Source organism: Dromaius novaehollandiae, chromosome 15 (assembly GCF_036370855.1).
Source record: "Dromaius novaehollandiae isolate bDroNov1 chromosome 15, bDroNov1.hap1, whole genome shotgun sequence".
In the NCBI taxonomy this organism is placed as follows: Eukaryota; Metazoa; Chordata; class Aves; order Casuariiformes; family Dromaiidae; genus Dromaius; species Dromaius novaehollandiae.
In genome coordinates, this window is record NC_088112.1 from 10,993,362 (window position 1) to 11,006,092 (window position 12,731).

Consider the following 12,731-nt stretch of genomic DNA (forward strand, 5'->3'; position numbering starts at 1 on the left):
TGGCACATGCATACGGTTGCAATGTGGTGGCCGCGTAGTTGTTGCCAATCCACCCAACGGATCAAAGGAGGTGAGAGCTAGCCCATGCTCCAATAGGATGTCTGGGTGCTGTGCCAGCATCGCTGCAGTCAGAATTATCCCCACAGCGCTGAATAATTCATGTTCTTGCAGTGTGTCTTTAGCAGGGCTGTTTGGAAAATGAATGCTAAAAAAGTTAGCCCTCTTAAAGTTGTGCCTCCCAAGTGGGAAAGTCCTCCTAACGTACAAAGACTGATGGGGTTGCTGGAGGGGGATCTAGACCACCTTAACCTGAGGGCAGGAGGAGCAGCCAGCTGAGCATAGGCAACTCATGGTTATTGTGGGGGTATTTCTGACTGGTGCATTACTGCTGCAGAAGCCAGGAGCCCTGATTAGGCAGGAGAGAAGAGTGCTGAGGAACGGACTTAAGCGACACTGTTCACCTCTCAGTGGGTGTTCCAGCAGTTTTTAAACATCTTTCCTTTGGGTATTTTAAACAGCTATTCTTCTCCTGCAAATGCAGCCACAGCACTGAAGGGGGGGGCAGGGCTCCAGTGACCTCCAGCACGCACAGAAGGGGAGCGAGTTTGCGCTGCCGCGCATGGGAGCGTTCCCTGGGCACCCTCTCCCCCCCACCGTGGGGCTCCCAGGGGACCAGCATGCCCACAACAGGGCTGCTCCTTTCAAAACAAACCTGCAAACGACCTCCGGGAACACAGCAGCTCTGGGCTTCTGGGGCTTGAACGCTAAAGGGCTGCAGCCACCTGGTGAAATACCTTTGCTGAGGCTGCCCATTCCCACGAGTAACTCAGCAAAGAGGCAGGAGGTGGGGCTCGGAGGTGCCCTTCTCTGTTCCGCACCCTCCCTTGGCTGAGGGCCCAGCCAGGTGGTTCAGCACATCGATGACTGCTGGAAATGCCAGAGAGCTAAGGCAGAAACTGGGCAGGAGATGGGGGCCGGAGGCTACGGCCACCAGGGACTCCTCCCCCCTGCATCACAGTCTGCTGGCCATGCAAACCGCTGTGCACAAACGCTGTGAGCCTGCTTTGGGGACCTGGCTGCTTTTAGAATTTTAGCTTTAATAAAGCCAGGTTTTGTTTATTAAAAATAGACACAGGGAACTACAGAGCTCACAAACTGACCAGCAGCACGAGGAAAGTCAGGCTGTCTGTTTGCAGGTGCTGAGGGTGGCCCTGAGGACTGGCTGCTCTGCAGCAAAGTGCCTGCACCCCACTTCAGTTTGGGATTAGCCCCAGCTGTGCTGGGGTAATGGGGCTGCTGGGTCAGAGGGGAGGCCTGGCTGTACCAGGTGGTGCTTGTTCTATGGCCAGGAGTTGGTTTGAGCAGGATGTAGGGCAGTGTGACTTCCTCTTCCCAGTATCTCTATGTGGTGAGTGTCCCTCAAGCTGACCAGGTAGGAACATGACAAGGATGTTGTGGCATCCCTGGGCCCTTCTGGGAGTAGAGCAAGCCCCTGGCCAGGGTGCAGGGCTGCCTGTGGGATTTGTAGCCTGGGGTGCTGGGGCAGCACAACTGTTGCGTGGTCAGTCAGAGGTTTGGAGTGGCACATTGTAGATGCATCAATGTGTTTCCTTACTTGCAGTGTTGGTGCTGCCCCTGCCCAGGGGTGGCTGCATTTCTGGACCCGTCACTGTGCTCTGTTTGTAAAGTGCTTCAGGGTCATAGGGTAATTCAGGCTGGAAGGACCTTGGAAGGTCTCTAATCTAACCTCCTCCAGCCTGAAAGCAGCTCTTGAGTAAGAAAAGCTCTTTTTGCTATCCTACTTCCCCTGGGATCTCTCCTCTGTTTCTCCAAACATCCCAGAGATGTCTGAATCTAAAAATGTGATGCCCAAATTAATGTAAGAGAACTGTGCCTTTTTAGAAGGAAGGGGTTGAGAGGGATTTATGGGTTAAAACCAAACAGCTAAAATATCTGTCCAAATCCAGAGGGGGTCTGACTTCTGATGAGCAGAGTTGGCTCTTAAAGATGGTCTATTGCCCTGCAAGCCTTGAGTTAATACCTTGGCCAGCCAGCTGAGGTGCTGACTCTGCTGGTTCCAATTTGTGTATAGGCTGCAACCACCAGCAGGACCATCCAATGGGATGGTTCCCACTCATCCCAAGTGCAATTCCTTTTCCCTGATTTTGGCCCTAGGAGGGGACATTTGTAGCAGTTTTCTGATGGCTGCTGGTCAACTGAGCCAAGTGCCACTGCCAAATTTTCCAGATGAGCCTGAGGGCTGTTTACTGGGTAGCTGAAACAGCAATGGCTTTGTTTCCTCTTGGCTAGGGCAGGGAAGGCTCTGGTGTGAGGGACCCTCATCAGGGAGGGATGCTGATGGGACAGTGACATGAGGGCCATTGCTGGGTCAGCCTGGTTTGTCCTTTCCAGCTGGCACTTGTCAGACAGTTTGGGTCACATCAAAGCTGGTTTTCTTTTTTTAGTAAAAGAGTTTATCAGTGCTGTTAAGGATGTATATGTATCCAGGCTGCTGTCTGGCTCTCACTGGTTAGTTTGGGCTCTGCGTGGTGTCACTGCCTGCAGAGCTCCCCCTCCCCTCATGCTATGCTTGCCCATGGGTGGCTGTGTTTCCCAGCAGACAGGGCTGTCTCTGTGCTCTGTTTGTTAAGTGTTTGGGGATCCTTCAGCCTGAAAGCAACTCTCAGAATAAAAAAAGCTGTTCTTAGTATCCCAGTCCCCCTGTATTTCTCTAAATAGTTGCACCAACCACTGAAGACCCATGAAGTTGAGAGTGGGCTTATTTTTAGCACATGTGAGATGTTCTGGGAGTTTTGGCAGTAGTAAATGGAAGGTACAGTGATTTTCATGATGATTGAGAGAGTTGTGTCCTAGCCAGGAGGTGAATGATCATTCCTAGCTGAGCTCTCAACTTCTTTGCATCAGGCAAATGGAGTCAATATCAACATGAAACATTTCTACTGTTCTCAAATGTGGATTTATATAGTATGGGCAGACAGATGGGAGCGATGTGCGTGATACAGATTTTTAATCAGAAAAGGCTTCAGGGGACAACGGAGCACGATGTCCAGAGCACAGCTGTTTGAGAGGAAAACACTTGGCTAATCCTACATGGGCATCCCACAGGCTGTGATGGTTTTGTAAATGAGGGTCTGCAGATGTAAGAGCTCACTAGCAACTCAAGTGCAGATGGGCATGGGCAGCAAAGCTCCTGTGTCTCTGGTCCTTCTGGCAGTGGAATAGATACAGGGAGAGCAAACTTTGATACTGGTCCAGCCAGCATCACAACTGTCTTTGGCAGGGACATGAGGCTTTGCAAACTTTATATCAGAGCAACAAAAAGTCATTAAACCAGAGCAATGCCAGCCCTTCTGTTGCACAAGACAGCATCTGAAGAGTTAAGTTGTTGCCAGCTTGCAGGGAAGTGTTGTAGGATTTACGGCAGTCATACTTAGAAGTTTAGGGGAGTTTGGCAAACAGTGGGGAAGAGGCTGAGAATTTGGGTGCTGCATTCTGTCTGCTAAATCTGAGATAATATCATTCAGCCCAAGACTTTCACAGTTGGTGTGTCTTTTTGAAGAGAAAAGTGGACCTACTTTTTATTAAAAAGCAGGGAAAATACTCATGTCCTGGTTGAAACTAGTATGAACTTTCAGTATCTCTGCATTTTTTTAATTATTATTTTTATTTTTAAAAAGAAAAGGTCAAAAAGCAGTCTCTCTGGTGTGAGTGGCATTGCTGTCACTGAAAGGCCAGAAGTCAAAGGATGAGCAAAGTTTCTACCTGCCACTATGCACAGCACAGCAAAATTTCCCAGCTCGTATAATATCTGGGAGCACCTGGTATGATGGAGCACTCGGTGCTACTTGCAACAGGAGTGTGAAGGCGTGCAGAGTGTGTGATAACCCTGTTAGAAGTATACAGAAGGGATGAGAGGCAGGAGAATGCAGGGTGCAATGTGTAAGGAACTGGTTAAAGGCATTTAAAAAAGAGCTGGGATTTGCCCTCTCTGATTAGGGCTGCAGGACAGTTGAATTGGACAAGCTGCAGCTGCTTGGCAGTGCTGGGTTATCCTCTCACGAAGAAAGGGACTACAGGACAGATTTGGTCTTAAACAGAGGAATTGGCAACCCTTGCCTGGGAAAACTTCAGGGAAGAACTTGAGTCCCAGGAGCACCAGCACTGCCTAGTGGGAGATGCGGAGTGGGGAAAGCAAAGGCAGGTGATGCTCTGTGCCTGCTTAACACCCCCCCCCCTCCCCAGCTCCAATAACTTCCCAGTAGTTACTGGTGAGGTAAACGCAGATCTGCGCTTTGCCATTTCATGCTAGGAAAGAACCAAGCATGAGGAGGGGGTAGGAGTGGGAGCCCAGGGGTTATAGCTGATTTTGCAGGTGGGTACTCAGAGAGATGAAGTAGTGTTTGCGCTTGGCTCTGTGCCCAGCAGCCCATCCCTGCCCATCTGTGGCATCCGTAAGGTGGATAAACTGGGTACCTGGCCCTGGGGCATCCCTTCGTGGCTCACCTGCCTTCTTCAGCTTCTTGTTCTTGAAAATGGAGGCAATGACCAAGCCGTTGCCCAGGACATCACCGGTGATGGGGGTGAGGAGTGCGATGGCGAGCAGGGTGAGCGCTCAGGCGGGAGAGCGCCGTGTGTCTCCCTGCCAGCTGAGCTGTTCCCCCACGCCACGCTCCCCTCCAGGCCGGGACCGCTGCACCTGGCCCAGAGACTGTGCGGGGCCAGCAGCTGCTGCTACGCTCCAGACGGCATCTGCCTCGGAGTAGTAGGAGGAGGGGGAGGGACGGCCCGTCCCTCCAAGCCCACCCCACAGAGCTGGCAGCCCTTAGGGCTCGCCTGCCACCTCCTCCTGCCCAGGTGAAGCCCCGTCCCCACTGGCCCTGAAGGCCCCCTTGGTGGCGTGGGGCTGCTGGACCCAGCGCTGGGTCCCGCTGCGAGAGGGGAGGCCGCGGTCGGGCCTTCCCAGGAGCTGGGGCGACCTGAGGCACTGGGCCGGGGCTCCAGTCCGCGGGGCCCCGAGACACTGATCCCCGGGGCTGAGGTGAGTTGGCCCCTGGAGGCCGCTCGCCCCACTGTGGCTTCGCTCTCTCCATGACGATCGCTAATGACGTCACTGACGCTTAAAACATAGTTGAGCTTCAGTGACAACATTGGCTGTTGCTGGATAAATTCAGAGGTGGCTGGAGCCCGCCAGCCAGTCGGCAGTGATCCCTGCGAGAGGCGGTTGCTGCCCAGCCCGGTGGGGGCACGGCGGGCCGGGGGGGTTGTTAAAATATTCGTGCATGCTGCAGGCGGGGGCTTGGTGCGCCACGGAAAGGCACTGCTTCGGAGGGCCGGCGGCGCCCAGGTGGGTCCATCGGGAGGGCGGGGGGCGTTGTGGGGAGGCCGCGGAGGCACTCGGGTGCCTCTGTCTGGGCCCGGCCTAGCTGCCCCAGAGCAGCGTGCGGCTTGGTGACGGGGCGAGGTGAGTGGGCGGCCGTTGTGTCCGTAAGGGCTGCGGCTTTACTTGCGGAAGTGAGATGAATCCCTGTTTCTCCCAATGTTTTGGGCCGGGGAGGGGAATCCTGGCAGGGATGGATTTGGGTCCCTTCAGCAAGAGGCTGGCGCTCCTTAGCGCATGGCATCGGCGGCTCGTGTCATCCCTACGTGGGGTCAACCGTGGCCAGCCTGCCCTTGCCACCACCCTCACAGGCTCTTCAGGGATGCGTTGAGCTCATGGTACTTCTCTGGAGGCCTCAAAATGCTGGGGTGCAGGGTGCTGGTGTCCAAAATGAGATGTTATTCCTTTGCCTGTCCTTAGCTGCAGTTAGGCATTGGGGTGCTGTTTACAAGGTAATCCCAGAGCTATCAAGCGTAGGAATAACAATAATAAAAAAACCCCTCTTTATTACTTTCCAAAAATCAACCAACCAAAAAAAAAAAAAACCAACCAATGAACCAAAAAGAAAATCTCTCACAAAGAAACAACGCATTCCCAAGCACAAGGAAACAGGCAAACCCCACGTTCGTTAACCTCGCTGCCGTGTCTTGCGGAGGAGATGCCGCAAGCTGCCGGCCCTCGCTCCACTACATGCACCCGTGCCTAGGGCTCGTGTTCGTACGCCTGCAGTTTGTTGCACATAGCCGGTGGCTGGATCATCAGTCCTTTTGGTACACTCTGACCATGCCCTGGGCACCCAGGGAGCCCCAGGTGGGTGGCAGGGCTGTGTACTAGTGGTGTTCAGCTTGGGACCAAGAAAGCCATGGAGAGCTATGGGGATGTCCCTGTGCCATGGCCTCAGAGTTGGTTGCTTGGTTGCTCTGTAGAAATGACCTTTTTTTTTTCCCCCCTGGGCTGCTTTTGGCCAAGTGAGGGACACGCTGATGGGGCCAGCTGCACTTCTGCCTTCTCTCTCCCTTGCCGTGGGCTCAAGGGGAGCAAACACGGAAGAGGGTTTGCATCAACTGGACTGTTCCACCTGGCAAATCATTAGCCCAACACAGTTTGATGCCAGAGCTGGAGACGGGGGAGCCCCTGCTGTCCCAGCCTGGGGACTCCCAGTCTGTGCAGAGCTAGTTCATTTGCACCTTCTCTGCCACAACCACGGCCACGCCTGCAACGTTTGCTCTCCTCCTCCTGACAGCCAGGGTGCACGACTCCGCTGTGGGAGGAGGTGGTATGTTCAGGTCCTGCTCGGCACTGGAGGAAGTCCCCTTGGCAAGAAGGGCGTGTTAGTCTGAGGCGTGTTCTCCATGTCCTGGCAGTGGCTGGAGCGTTTGCCCTCTGTTAGCTGCGGGAATGCCACGGAGGGCAGTGGGGGGCAAAGATCCAGGCCAAATTACAACCCAACTGTGAGGGCTGGCGGGGGGGAGAAAATGCTATGAGCCTGGCGGGGGGGAAACGAACCTCCCCTCGGTGGCATGTGCTAGCCCCCGACGCATTGCTCTGTGTGGAGATGCGCTTCCCTTCTTGCCTCCAGAACAAGTCCCTGTTAAAACATCACCTCTTCGCAGCTCCGTTAAAACATCACCTCTTCGCAGCTCCCGTAGTCGCTCTCCACCATATCGGAGCCCTCATAGTTGGGGGGTGGGAGTGGCTGGGCTCGGACGCTGGGCTGGTGGCCCACCTCACAGTCTGCGTAGGAGGGCTGGGCTACGCTCAGGCGCATGCTCACCCGCTTGTACCTGGGGTCAGGCTGGTAGGGGACACCTTCACCCTGCACCAGCTGGGCTGGGTAGTAGCTGATGGCAGTGTATTCATTCTGGCACTGGGAGGCTCCCGTTTCCACAGGGCCGAGCGGCAAGAAGTCCTCCAGGTTCTGGTTGCTGTAGCGGGGTGGGATGGGGGCCCGCTTATTGCTCTGGTCAAGTGGGAAGGGAAAGCCCCCGTAAAGAGCAACTGGCTCAATGTCCACTGGTGGAGGGGGGGGTGGGGGGAGAGGAGGATGGGAGGAGGATGCAGGGGGGCCTTGAATGATCTCATAGTGGGAATATTCCTGGACATCCGATGACAGGTACCGAGGTGGCCAGTAGGTTGTTTCTGCTGGATAGACTGGAATAAAACAGAGTCACATTAACAGCTGTTCCTGCTGCAGACTGTTGTTTTCCTTCTCTTGTCCTCCCTCTACTTCCCTCTGTATAAGTCTGACCCTGCAGGACATGTGGTAGGAAGGGAAGAGAGGAGAGGTGGGGAAAGGGGAGGATGAGGAGAGCACTGGCTCCTGCGGGTGCTGATCTCTGCTGCCTCGGCAAACGAGGGGATGTGGCCCTACTTTGGCCTGTGCAAGTCTGGGATGGGAATGGTAGCACTCCTGTGGCAGGAGATATGCAAAAGCCTGGATGATGGAGGTATGGGAGCAGAGCAGGTGATCCACTGGGTCTCTCCCTTTCCCTATAGTTACTCTTCTGAATCTCTTCTAACCACTGTCTTTGCTGCCAAGCTTCCAGCAAGCTCCAGGGTGGGGAGAGAGCACCAGCCCTGGCTATGGGCATTTGATGCAAATGTTCCCACTAAAAATCACACTGACTTTTAGGATCTCAATTTCTTCTCCTTAGCTCCACTATTATCTTTTATACGGTATTTTGATCCTGGCTGTGTGGGAATGCAAGCTGTGTGTTAGTGGTTTTCTCTCTTTCTCCTGTAGATTGTGTAGGGGAGTGAGCCAGTTAAGGGTCAAAATTAGGATGTACTGGTGAGCAGGGAGGGAAGAGCTAATGAAGGAACCCTAGCAGGCCTTGGGCAGTATTTGCCCGTGTTTCACTTGGCTTTAACCTACGCTGTTGGTCTCTCATGTTTGCAAACTCTAGACCCACTTCAGCAGGGAAAGGGAACCTATAAGTGCAGGAAAAAGAGGTGGCTACGAACCCATCTCCTCCCTGGCCCAGGTGCACTTGATGAAGGACTCGTTGTCAGAGTTGGAGGGAGGAGCAGCGGGGGGCAAGTTGGGTGCCACGCTGCACACGATGGTGCCCCGGTGCTTTGGGGCATTGGCCGAGTTGAAGGTGACGAACTCAGGAGTGCTGGTGGGTTTGTGCTGCTCTGGTGTGGCCCGGTCCAGATTGTTGTGTGCCATGTCGCTGAGGATGTTGAGCTCAATGGGTGGTGCGGCCTGGGTGCCCACACCCACACTCTTGGAGAACTCGCTCTTGGAGAGTAGGTCTGGGTCCTCCCGGGCCACAGGCTTGTGCACCTTGGCCCGCTGGCAGTAGCACTTGCGGATGAGTACGAAGGCCACGGCCAGGATGGTCGCCCCCAACGCACTGGCCACAATCTCTGCGATTGCCTCAGGGCCGATGGCCCACTGCGTGGGCACAATGGCAGGGGTGATGATGGGCTGTGTGCAGTAGTCCCCCTGGTAATCTGCTGGACAGATGCAATGGATGGAGCCCTGGGCGCTCACACAGCGCCCTGCGTTTTGGCATGGGTTGTCTTGGCACTCTTCCACCAGCTCCTCGCACCTGTGGGGGGAGACCAGGATGGAGACAACCACTATCAGCCTGGGAACAGGGGAGTGAGGTACTGCTCAGCTGAGCAGGACGCAAAACCCACATCATCCTATTCAGGGCTCTGACTTAAAACCTGGCCAGGGATGCTCAGTCCTGGCCTGTGCTCCCTCCCTTCCTGATAAACTCTGTGCTACCTGGCTCTCCTGGTAGAGGACCATGATTTTGCAGTTTGAAATGATGCTTTTCAGAAGGGGATGACATTTTACAGGATGGTCCCATTTTTCAGTCTTGTCCAACAAATGAAATTCAGGAATGCTTGGCCTTAGAGAGGAGTATTTCAACCTTCTCTATCATTGTCAGAATTATCTCTTCTCTCAGATTATTTGTCTTGTATGGTAGTCCAACAGGCTGGCTGCATACAGTTCATGTCAAAAGATGTTATGTGCAAACAATACATTTGAACCATTTTTAGAGGTTGCAGGAAAATGTCCCTTGTAGTGTTTTTTGGGGCCCTGGTTGCCCTCACCCAGGCTTAGCTGTAGAGGGACAGGGAGAGGGAGATGGCTTAGGTGCGTGTGAGGTGAGGAGGATGTATCTGCTGATGCCACTGTCTAGGACAGGCCGTGCGCTGTATTCAGCTCTGTGCCGTGCCACTTTCCCCAGGATGGCCATGCCACATGGCTTGCCTTTTCTAGGGCAAACACTACATAGAGAGGTGCTCCTGTCCTGTTAAATAAGGGACTCCAGAGTCACTCTGGGATTCGTTAACCTCTTATGCTGTTTCACATGTACTTCAGCCTCTGTGGAGTTGCAAGGTGATCTACAGCTGTCTGCAAGCCACAAACATACAGGTAACATCTAGCCTAGCCCTGAGAAATGTGCAAACTTCTGAACATGGTGAGGAGAAACACTCATTGTAGGGGGGCTCTTTGGCATTTTGTAGAGCATCTGCAGAACTAAGGCTGAATTTCTGATTCTCCATCCTGCGTCACCCCACACAACCAAAATGTTTCCCTCTACCATTCACTAACAGGACAGGGGACATCCCTTATGCCTGGTTGTAAAACACTTTGTTATTTTTCCTTCCTCTTTTGTTTTCTTAATACCTGCTGCTGCACAAACAGAAGCTCTCTGTGAGGTTAGGTTTGGGTCCTTTTATTTTTTTAGCTAGTGCTTGCTTTTTCTTTAGGATGTGTGAGCTTGTGTGCATGACAAGTACCCATAGGCTCACAGTTACGCTGCAGGACTGGCGATTTTAGATATTACACTGCCACCTAATGCTCAGCTATCTACTTTTAGTCCAAGGATTGTACTAATAGTTTCTGCCTTTGTATTGATCCAAAGTACCAGTTTTCATCATGGCCAAATGACTAAGGTGGAAGGATGAATTGGACATGTTTCCATTTCAGCCAGTGCTGAGCATCGCCTGTCATGCTGGTCTAGACGCAGGAGCAAAAAGTTTGGTGAGAGTACCTGGCTACAGCAGGTAACACCTGAGAATTAAATCAGTTTTGGGACCTGACAAACACATTCTGGTATTTCATGTATGGAAAATGCATCTGAGTTATAACACTGATGGTGAATACTCCAAAGTGATATTAACCATAGGCTTCAGGCTTAAAGCCAAATGTTCCGATATTAGTGATAATGGAGATCAGTAGAATATCTGATAGAGGAGGAGGAATATCATCCTGAACTTGCTTTACAGGGTAGCGCACTTTCCTGAGACCAGTCTTAGAACTTGAATTAATCTTGCCTCTGACCTGGGACAGAAATTCTGCAAGAATGAGCCCTGCAGATCTGGTCTCTGACAGAAACAGTCCCTGTGGGTGGGTGTCCCAGATACTGAGTGAGGAGGCAGCTCATGACTGTTTTTGGTGTCTCCAGGTGTGCAGGACAGGGCATCCTCCCGGCAGGCATTTAAAGCTTCTGTGAGGATGGGAGATCTTTTTTCTCCTGCTCAGGTAACTATGGGCACAGAAGGGACAGTGACCATATGACTACAGAGCTACTTAATCCTTTTGCCGCCTCACTGCCTTCTAATAGCTCCCTGCTGCAATTCCCATGGTGCATGCAACTTCTGATTAAACCTTGAGTGTCTGGACCAGGTGAGCTCCAAAAACATGCAGTCCTGCTTTGTTTGCCACCTCCACAAGATGCTGACCAGATGTAAGATGTGCTCTGTTGGCAGAGGGCATATTTTTAGCTTGTCATGGGAGATCACCTGGCCCAAAGCCTTCCTGGACCTTACCTTTCACCCAGGTACCAGTCGGGGCAGTGGCAGGAATAGCCTGTAGCAGAGAAGGTGCAGGTTCCACCATGCAGGCAGGGCTTGGAGTCACAGGGACCGTCCCCTAGCTCACAGTGCTCACCAGAAAATAGCCCAGGGCAGATACAGGTATAACCTGGAGAGGATGAGAGAGTCATAAGGCGATCATATCTGCATCTGAGTGCACGGAAGAACTAGCAAGAATAACGAGGAGCAGTACCCAGCACGGCTGGCACCCACTGAGATAGTACTTAGGGCTCAATCCAGCTGTCTACTCATAGGTACTTAGTACTACTGGAGGTGCTCTTAGGCACCTGGGATGTCCACAGAGAGCTGGCAAGGACCTGGAGCAGCTGCTGGAGGCTAGATGGCTACTTGAGGGCGTTCAAATGGCATTTCAGATCTATTGTTAGGCAACAAGTCAAGCCTGTCATCTCCTGACACAGACTCTCTCCTGCCAGAGATGTAGTCAGGGTACAGTTGTATTGCACAAAGAACCTGGGGGACAAATTCAGCTTAAAGGAGGGGGAACCCAGCAGACTGACTGCAGTTTCTAACTCTGCTAAATGTGATCCCATGTAACTTGTTGTTCTCTGTAGTCTTTGCTCCTGCAAGTCCTTGTGGTATGAAGCTCCTGTCTCAACATGTCTGGTCTCTCTTGCCTACAGGTGGTGTCTAGTCACATCCAGAGAGAAACCCAGCATACTGAGGGATTCAGAGGGGCTGCTGCTGTTCGGTTTTTGGCTGCTTTTTAGTGTAGCCCTAAGCATGGGAATGTCCCTGGCTCTGCTGAGCTCTTTCTAGTCGCTCATCTGGTAGTGCCGTGTGGAAAGTTCAGTGCTTCCACTTTCAGCATGCTAGAAAAGTCTTTGCTGCTCATCCACAAACTAAACATCCTTGTTTTAGAGCACAGTGTGAACAAATGCAGGCCTGTTTCCACATGTGTGTTAGTGGTTGTACAACAAGGATGTGCTGACACTTGCACAACAGGTTCTGGACATGGCCTATAAGGCTGCATGTGAACAGATGTGTTCTTGAACATGAGCATTCATATATGTTTGTGTCTGTGGTCCTGAGCACTCTAGTTGGTGTGGTGAGTGGTCTGGCTTTGACCCTTTCTGCACAGATGCATTCTCATGTGGCCCACGTGAGCTCACTTGCACAGACCTGTCTTTGCCTGTGCATGTAATCCTGTGCCTAAGATCCCTGGGCAGAACTTTGCATACGCTCGCACAGCATGCCCATAGTCTCCAGGACAGAGCCCACATTGCTCGAGGAAGCCAAACACCCAGGATAATCTCACAAACAAAACATTCCTCCAGCAACCCCTTCTCAGCCATACTGTCCTGCCTGTTTCTGCCTGGGGTCACATCCCATGGCATGTCCCACGTGCACTTTCCTAGACAAGGCCATTCGCAGGGGAAGTTGTTCACATTGGAAGGAAACTGGGAAGGGCACTGGATGATCATTAGCGAGGAAGTGATTTCTCCCCTTGTATCCTCTTTGCAAAGCAAGCAGG

General features: G+C 52.6%; 1 protein-coding gene across 1 annotated transcript in view; it reads right to left on the bottom strand.

Annotated features, from left to right (window-relative positions):
- Positions 1–5,887: 5,887 nt before the first annotated feature.
- Positions 5,888–12,731, bottom strand: part of FAT2 (FAT atypical cadherin 2) — a 64,530-nt gene continuing 57,686 nt past the window's right edge. The window contains exons 22-24 of the mRNA XM_026118567.2: positions 11,195–11,348; positions 8,363–8,955; positions 5,888–7,549 (exon numbers count right to left, since the gene is read on the bottom strand). Coding sequence (XP_025974352.2) covers positions 7,017–7,549; positions 8,363–8,955; positions 11,195–11,348 — 1,280 coding nt within the window. The 3' untranslated portion in view covers positions 5,888–7,016. The remainder of the gene's footprint in view (positions 7,550–8,362; positions 8,956–11,194; positions 11,349–12,731) is intronic.